The sequence below is a fragment of the Plecotus auritus genome, assembly GCF_963455305.1.
Source record: "Plecotus auritus genome assembly, chromosome: 3".
Lineage (NCBI taxonomy): Eukaryota > Metazoa > Chordata > Mammalia > Chiroptera > Vespertilionidae > Plecotus > Plecotus auritus.
The window spans coordinates 28,021,277-28,030,177 of NC_137772.1; the positions used below are offsets into that span (position 1 = coordinate 28,021,277).

The following is an 8,901-nucleotide window of genomic DNA, read 5'->3' on the forward strand; positions in this document are numbered from 1 at the left end:
TCTATGTGTGTAATGCCAGAACAGTATTAAACAATTATATGGAGGACATGCTGACGATATGATAGGTAGAGAAATCTCCAAAACAGAAAGTAGGGGGAACGAGCTGTTTTGTGAGGCAGGGGAGCCAGACACAGAGCAGGTGACCACAAGGACTCAGTTTTCAGTGGCTGTTTCATCTGGCCTCTTGTCTTTACCCATGTGCCTGGACAAGGTCCTGCCCATCACATGGGCCAATCCTGAGACCACAGAAGAGCCTGTAGACACCCCTGTTCCCACTGGAATCCAGACACCAGCGCTCTGTCCTGAGTCCACATCATCTCCTCCTCTGGCAGCTTTCCCATGAACCTGCAAGTCCTTCACGTGAAGGCAGGGGAAACAGCATCAGTGCAGACTCCCCTGCCGTGCCTAGCACAGCCTTGACTCTCCTGAGGGTCCAACAAATGCCTAAGAAGGCGGCCTAGTGCAGAGGTCGGTGAATAAGCTTTGAAGTCAGGTGGGTCTGGGTTTGAGCCCAGCTCTGACCTCATCGTAACCATGTGATGGTCCTCTGAGGGATCCAATGAGGTAATGGCTCTAGGGCATGCAGGCTCTCAGTAAATACAGACCCCACCTTTGGTCAACAAAGAAGGTTGCTTTGCAGCTATCATTGTCAACCATACTCTGAAATGGATTGAAATGTATTAATTGAAGCTACTAGTATATTAGCACCTTAGCAAAAACTCAGAGGAATATTCTCTGAGGGGAAGCATCCAGGCACATTTTTTAAAGTTGCTTAAACAATAATAATAACTGGCTGGCCAGTACATCTTCTCTGCTTTAGCTCTGGGTATCCGTAACACAAGTTCTCCTTTCTTGCAAGATGCATCATGCTTGCACTCCTAAGATGCACAGATTCTCCCTGGAGGAGTCCGACTGCCCATAGCACCATGTGTTCCATTATCTGTGATATTCCACACCCCTGATTTGTCGGTCACGGCCCTCACAGCAATGGTATTCGCAGAAAATTTAGGAACCACTATTTTTTTTTTGAGAGAGAGAGAGAGAGAGAGAGAGAGAGAGAGACATCAATTTGTCGTTCCACTTATTTATGCACTCATTGTTTGCTTCTTGTATGTGCCCTGACTAAAGATCAAACCCACAACCTTGGCGTATCAGGAGGACACTCTGACTAACTGAGCTACCCACCCAGGGCTAGGAACCACTTTTATGTTCCCCTTTTCATATACAGGTACAATTGCCAGGCAGGACTTTAATAAAGCCCATCTCAAAGTTATAGACTGGACCCATGTAGATAACTAAGTCTACGATTGTAAATCTTGTCAAAACAGAAAATTCATTCCATTCCTGAAAATAAAATAAAGGTATGATTGAAAGTACCCTTTTCTCACTTACCAGCACTGCAATAATAATGTGCTGGCATTCCCAGGCAGATACTGAGATTTCATGCTCAGAGAAATTCAGAGCTTGTTCACTACACGTAGCTGATAAATGCAAGAGCTGAAACTAGAACCATCTGACTCCTGGCATAATGCTCTGTAAGACATAGACTTTTAAGTTGTTTTTCTTTTTTTAATATTTTGTATTGATTTTTAGAGAGAGAGGAAGGGAGAGGCAAAGAGAAACATCGATGGGAGAATGAAATATGGATCTGTTGCCTCCAGCACTCCCCCTGCTGAGGACTAAGCCCTGACCAGGAATTGAACCGGGAACCTTTTGGTGCATGGAATGATGCCCAACCAACTGAGCAGAACTGTTTTTATCAAGAACCAAAAATGGAGATATGGAGCCAAGCAAAGCGTATCAGCCTTTTTACAAAAACTTTATGATGATGACAGACTTTGCTTTGGTCAGAATAGTTCAGGGGGGGAAAGAACCAAGTCTTCCAAAATCAAATAGAAAGACCAAGAAAAAAGTCTGAACCTATTAAATGTAGCTTCTAAGTCCATTCAAGCCATAAATATTCACTGATGCTTATGTACAAAGACTTAGACTTTGGCCTCACGGAGCTTACAATTTAGTAGAAGGGAGGAAACAAGAATGGGTGTGATACACACACACACACACACACACACACACACACACACACTGGAAAAAATGACAGGTCGACAAATAGCAGAGTGTAGAATAAGACTGACTGGAATGGAAGTGAGGAGGGACATTCAGGAAGGTTTCTTAAAGAAGAGAGTAATGGGCTTTGGCACTGATGGAGGAAGAAATGGATAACACATCAGCCTTACAAAGGCATGATTAAGGCAAAGCATGGGAATGAGTTAACATGTGTGAAAAGTGCCTGGGACACAGTATCCATTGCCCAATGCTTGCTCATTTTTATTGGAAGATGGGAGAAGGAGGCCTTAGGCTGAGTTAAAAAAAAAAGGCATTGCTATATTGAGAGGAGACAGGCAGAACTGGTGAGCAAGCAGTTTGCTAGTTTGCTGGGGTGAGCAAGAGAAGAGAGAGGTCCCGGAGGCTGGCTCGAGGTCCCCTTGACAGAGAGGTCACTGGCTTCAGGCTCTGAATTTCAGGTACTGCCCCACTTTAAACAGTGGCTTTGGGAAGCAAATGATGTGCAAACCATATAGTTCTGGACATAATTAAGGGCATAACATCTCTGACCTCAAAAACCTGCTTTCCTGGTCTGGCGGATGGTTGCGAGGGGGGGGGGGGGGTGATGACAGGAGCACCCAGGAACAACGTCCTCCCCCCACCACTGCCTCTACAGCAGGGAGGGGAGCACTGGGTTGGAAGAAGGACATACAGCAGGCTTGGAATATTCCCACATCTTCAGCCACTGCAAGCACCTCCCAGAGCTCAAGAGGGGCAGGGCCACTTCCACTTTTTGAGGTGCCCAAGGTACTAAAATCAGAAGACACGCCAAAGCAGGGTTACCAAAGTTGTATTTTAAAGCTTGCAACTAATAAATTAACACATTCAGTAATGAACATGCAATGCAACAGAATTATACTATTCAAAAGCCAAACGAATATCAATTCACATGGCAACATATACTAGTGATGTCATTTAGCAACGGAACCTGGGTTTAAAGATGTGTGATGAACACCATTCTCTCTTTTTTAAATATGTATTTATTGATTTCAGAGAGAGGAAGGGAGAGGGAGAGAGAAAGAGAAAGAGAAACATCGATAAGAGAGAAACAGCGGATAGGTGGGCCCCTGCATGCCCCCTACTGGGGACGGAGCCCACAACCTCGGCATGTGCCCTGACCAGGAACTGAACCTGTGACCTCTTGGTGCATGGGCTGACGCTCCAGCACTGAGCCCCACCAGACCAAACATTGCCTTTTGGTCTTGTCAGTTTTTTCTTGGATTAAATGTATAAACTCATTTGGAGATAACAACAGAAGTGTACATTTGAGGACCTTTACAAATGGGCAACATGGGCCCAGATGACCCTCCATCTACCATCCTGGTGATAAGTGATAAGGCCGGCCAACCACTACAGTCTCATGCAGGTCCCCCCCCTATCTCCTCTGTGGTTCCAATCACTGGACCAACCAAAGACATCTCTGCAGTCCAGGAGCAGGGCCTGGTCCAGCTGTGCGAGGAAGGCTGGGGGCCCTTCTGGGAGCGCTGCACACACTGGAAGGGCTGCCAGCACCGCCTGCACAGCAAAGTGGTGATGGTCACTTCCCACTCTGGGGCTTGCTTTTTCCTTTCTGTGCCTCCTTGGCTTGGCTGCCCAAGGCCCTGTGCAAACACTGCTGTTGTTCCAAATGGCTAAAACCACTTGACATTTAGTGCAGCAGAGACCCTGCAAGGAACTAACTACATGCTCAGTGGTAGAATTCACTGCACCAAAAAATTAGATGGTTCCACTGCCTGCCTACAAATTTCTATTGCATTGCAAATGATTAGAAAAGAAGGCAATATCGGGCTTTCTTCAGATCCCTCCAAATGCAGCCAATCAAAGAGTGTATTGTTCACCTGAACACATGCCTATGACCAAGACAACATCCAGGCATACAAATATAGATGCACTCACTCAACCACTCATTGCACACAGGTTCATTTACTGCATGCCCACTGCTTGGCAGGTACTGAGCTAGGTGTTGAGTACACAGCTACGAATAGGATATGATCTTTTCCTTCACCAACATCCGAAGATGATGCACATGGAGAGAGCGAGGGACAGAGAGCTCGGTAAACACTATCCCAGGGTACTTAACCGGACCTGCAGGTAGTTAATCTTAATATAGCTGAGCCCTGGCCAGTGTGGCTCAGTTGGTTGAGCATTGTCCTGTGCACCAAAAGGTTGCTGGTTCGATTCCAAGTCAGGGCCCATGCCCAGATTGTGGGTTCGATCCCTGATGGGGGCACATGCAGGCAACCAATCAACGTTTCTCACACCAATGTTTCTCTCCCTCTCTCCCTTCCTCTCTCTCTAAAACATCAATAAAAATATTTTTAAAATAGAATAAAGCAGGGCTGAGATGCCAGCCCCCTTCCTGCCCTCTCTACTCCTTCACCTCTTCATTCTCTCCTCCTTTCTTTAATTCTGTTCCTCTTCCTCCTATTCACTTTCCGCCCCAACCTCCCTGTCCTCCTCTCCTAACCTCAAGCTCTGGGTAAACATAAAAAGCACACGCTTTCTTATGCCCAAGGCTTCCTCAGCCCTAGAAAGCTGTCATTCTTAATGCAAATGCATGCTTTTCTCGTGCTTTGCAATTTATTTATTTCCATCAAAACCTTCAGAAGCAGGGGGACTTATCAGTACATGTCATAAATACTGGATTTTATTCTTTTTTTTCTCTCTTAAAGCTGCAGCTCCCCCAGCAAGCATCAGACAAGGACGGTGCTACACAAGCAGAAAACTGAATGAAGCCCCAGAAGAATGCAGGCGTTTCAGAGCTCCAGAGTTTTAGCTCAGTTCCCTGTGTCAAGGTGGTTTCTATCTGTGTCAGTCAGTGCGTCACAACATCAGCCTCCATCCCCCGTGGCACAGCACCCCTTAGCGAGCGCCTTCCCACACAATTTCAACTGTAAAACTGCAACCACCATTGATGTTACAACCGTGATTATGTCTACAAATGGGGAGGGATGCGGCTCTGCTCAGTCAGTCCGCGTGAAGCAGGTTCCCCATGGAACAAACCCCTTTTCTTTTAGTAAATTCAGAATGCTCATTGCTTTGCGATATATTCGTATGATTTACCAATTCACTGGAATAACATGTTTATTTGCATGGATGAAGTTCTTTCTTCATGCTGATGTCAGGATGGTTCCATAGCATCCCCATAGTCTGTGACCAACCATAAAGTCCTCAGCTGCTTAATTTTAACATACTTTGCCTTGAAAAACTACTTCGTTTGTGAAAAATGGGTCTTAGACTTCACCTTCTATGAACCTTCAATTTAGGAACGCCCCCCCCCCACACACACACACACCCCAGCCATCTGCTTATCCAGCCCCTCTATGCGCTTCTTCCACCTGCTCTGAACATCCTTCTCTGCATTTCTCTGCCTCCCTCACCTTTCCCTCCAGGGCCCTCCTCCTTCTTGTGATTTTGTATTTTGCTATAAATTTTAACTCTGTTCTGAGGAATATTCTCTCAAGGCCATGCCAATGGCTAAAAGAACTCAAAATCATCATAAAATACAAATGTACCATATTCCTTTTGACCCAAAGAATCAGCTTTAAGAGTTTATGACATCGCTAAGAATTAACTTTCCTTATTATTATTGTATCAATCATAGCACCCAGAATATTGCATAAAATAATGAAAATCTGTATGGAAGAGCTCTGAATGCTTACTGACGCAGTATGCTGTGACCAGCTAGTAAAACAACATAACGCAGCCCGGGGATAGGGGAGTATATCATCATCCAGCACTGAAAATGGAAATAGAGTTGAGTAAAAACGTGAAGATAAGACCAAAGGAGGAAAGAGAACATTGAGATTGCACTTTCGTATGCATGTATTACATGCAGTCATGATTCAGAGTTACATTAAAGGGTTTTTCGTAGAATGAACAGAAATCAAAGGAGAGAATGAAGGAGAGTTCTCTTTGGACTATTGCTCAAAAAAATATATTTATGGTAATAGGAGCATCAAGGAAGAAGCTTGAGAGTGAGAAGTGGGATAAAAACACTGAGTGAGCAGTTTGGAGAGAGGATTGGCACAGCTCCTAAAGCAATAGGCAGGAATGGAAATCGAGAGCACGCTTCCTAGCAAGAAGTTTACATTCATGCCAAGACAGTGGGTGATCACCGTCAGCTATACCCAGACGCCCCCCTGCCTGACTCACAGGATGGGCTCTGGTATTTCCGACCCCAGCAGCAGGCCTGGGGGGTGGGGGAATCTCTCCATGGCACCAACCCAAACTCTGATTCACCATCGGTTTGGGGAAGGCCTCTTTTTTGGCCCGCTAAAGGGGTGGTACTTCTGTGAAACTACTGTTTACACACAAGATGGCAATCCCTGAGGGAGGAGGGGCTGCCTTTTGAAGGGGTACAGCAAAGCCTAGGCGTATTGGTTACTTCGGTTACAATCAGAGCAGATCTCTGCCCTGGGTGCCTCCTCTTTAGGAAAAGGCTGGGTGCTGGTCCGGCTGACCAACTGGCCAGTGGAGTGGGACCCACAGGCAGCCTGTTCCCCACAATCCGCTGTCGACCACAAGGTCCCACTTTTTTTCTCAGGGTGAGACAATTTCAGGAAAAAAGTATTTCCTTCTTCACCAAGACCAATGCCTCTGCCCCGGAACCCCGAGGGGCCCTTCTCCCCAGCAGGGAGGCTCGCAGGCCACGCTGCACCTCGACTTCTTCGGGTTAAAATGGCTCTCCTGAAGCTGGAGCTCAGCCCTGCCTCCAATTCTCAGAACTGCACGGCAAGCTTCTGGCCTCCTGGGGTGGGGGGCGGCCTTTAGCACCTCTGGTCTGGAGCCCTCTGCCCAGTGAACTGCCCCTTCCCTTCAAATCCAAGATGTTTCCCACAAAAAGGCTTTCCTCACCAAAGGTGTTTCTAAAGGTGCTTTGAGTCAGGAATAGGAAGACCCCAGACCCAGAAGGAAAGTGCTGAACACAGCAACAGTTACCTAAGAGGTCCGGTCATGGTGGGGACATAGCTTGTCTCCACGAAAAGGCAGACCTGTTCTCTGACCAGGCCGCGCGGGCCAGGCTGGACAGCACCCGTGTCTGCTTCCAAAGGAACTTCCCCTCCAGGCCATAGATTGCTAATCTTAAGTGACCGCACAAAAGACGTTGCCAAATGCCCCGGGTCATGCCTTTCTGCGCCGTCCCAGAGGCGCTTCCTGGGCTCCAGAAGGGACAGGGAAAGGCAGGAGCCCCACTTGTCCAGAGACCTGGGAACGATGCTCTCCACGCGGGAGAGTGGGTTATGGGGGGATCGCCGGGCAGAGGAACCTCCGGAGCCCGGAGCCGCGTTTACTCAAACTAGCTTCCTTGGAAAGCCAGAGAGGCGAAGAGCCCTTACGGAGCAAGCCCACCAAACCCGCGGGTGGCAGGGAGGCCAGAAAAGTTCCTCCCATACAGAGCAGGGCTGCCGGCCGCTGTCCAGGGTGCTGAAAGGTCTCCGCGGGCACCGGCGGGCCCCCGGCTTCTGCGCGCCTTCAGCCTCCGGGCCGCCCGCTCTGCCCTCCAGACTCCTGCCCTGTCCTCTTCCCGCCGCACCTAAGCCTCTTCCTCTTCCCTCCTCCCTTCTCCTCCGCCCGTGCCCTCCACTCTCGGGCGGCATCAACTCCGCCGGCGCCCGGCCCCGCGCCCCCACCTCGCTCGGGTCTGACGAGCCCCTTCCCCAGCAGCCACCTCCAGGCGCCTCTGCCGCTGGACTGCCGCCTCCGCCCCCTCATACCTTCTTCTTTCGGTCGCGGGAGCGGTTCCTCCGCTTCCTGTTTTCCTCCCTCTCCTTCTGCTCCTGAAGGGCCTGCGCCTCGATGTCTTTGATTTTCTTCAGCTGTTTGGCCGCTTGAGCCATGGTGGGTCGCGGTGCCCAGGTCTCCGCCTCCCGGACCCCTCACGCTTGGCAATGCAGGTGGCGACAGCCTCCCGAGGAGGAAACAAGGAGTCTCTGCTCGGCAAGGGGGGAGCTTCTCTCCCTGCCGCGGGGAGGATGCGGCCGGGTCGGCGGGGAGGTGGCTGCGAGCCGCGCGGAGGGCTAGGCGCGCCGCGGCTGCCGGCGGTCCCCGGATGGCGCCTCCCGCCGCGGCCCGAGCTCGCTTGCCAGCGCCCGGGACGGGCTCTGGGCTCGGCCCCGCCACCTCCCTTCCTCCGTCCCCCCCCCTCCCGCTCTCCTGCGGCGGCGCCGGGGTGGAGGGGGGGGAGGCGGGAGCGGGGAGGCGGCTGGTACTGCGGCGAGCGCCCGGCGGCGAGCGGGCCGGGGAGGGGACGGACTCCAGCAGTTAACGCAGGAGGACGCGGCAGTAGCCCGCCACCCGGGGTCCAGGGCGGCCCGACGAGGCTCGGCGCCCGCGCTGGTGCATTGCGAGCGCCCGGCTGCAGACGGGAGGCCGGCCGGGCTCCCACCACTGCAGTGCCGCCGCTGCCGCCGCCAGACGCACTGGCTCCACGCCGTCGGGCCGCGGGGAACAAAGCCGGCCGCTCCACCCGGAGCCCTGGGGAGCCGCCGAGGACCCTGCCGCGGGCGGCCTCGCGTGCCTGGGGGCGAGGGGAGGATGCGGCGGGCCCCGCGCCGAGGAGACCCCGCGGTCAGGCGCGCCTGGAGGCGGCGGAGGCAGGACCCGCGTGGCTTGGGAGGGGGCGGGGGCGGGCCTGGGGCGCCCCCGGGCGGCGGCCGCTGTGGGGCAGCGACCAGCCAGCCTCGAGCCTCCGCCTCCTTGCCGCCAAGGGCTCTCTCCAAGGGGCGCGCGGGGTGCCAGGGCTCCCCGGGAAAAGGCCCGGTCCTTGTCGTTCGCTTAGAGCTTGATTTGCCC

At 51.6% G+C, this 8,901-nt stretch overlaps 1 protein-coding gene across 8 annotated transcripts in view; it reads right to left on the reverse strand.

The window, feature by feature from the left end:
• Positions 1 to 8,597, reverse strand: part of ANK1 (ankyrin 1) — a 223,234-nt gene extending 214,637 nt beyond the window's left edge. For 2 of the 8 annotated variants that reach the window (XM_080662598.1, XM_080662600.1), the window contains exon 1: positions 7,824 to 8,595. In XM_080662598.1, the coding sequence (XP_080518724.1) occupies positions 7,824 to 7,946 (123 nt within the window). In that variant the 5' untranslated portion in view covers positions 7,947 to 8,595. Of the gene's footprint in view, positions 1 to 7,823 lie in introns of all 8 variants that reach the window. The other 6 variants (XM_080662604.1, XM_080662602.1, XM_080662594.1 and 3 more) reach the window with 6 other exon arrangements.
• Between the last annotated feature and the right edge of the window lie 304 nt (positions 8,598 to 8,901).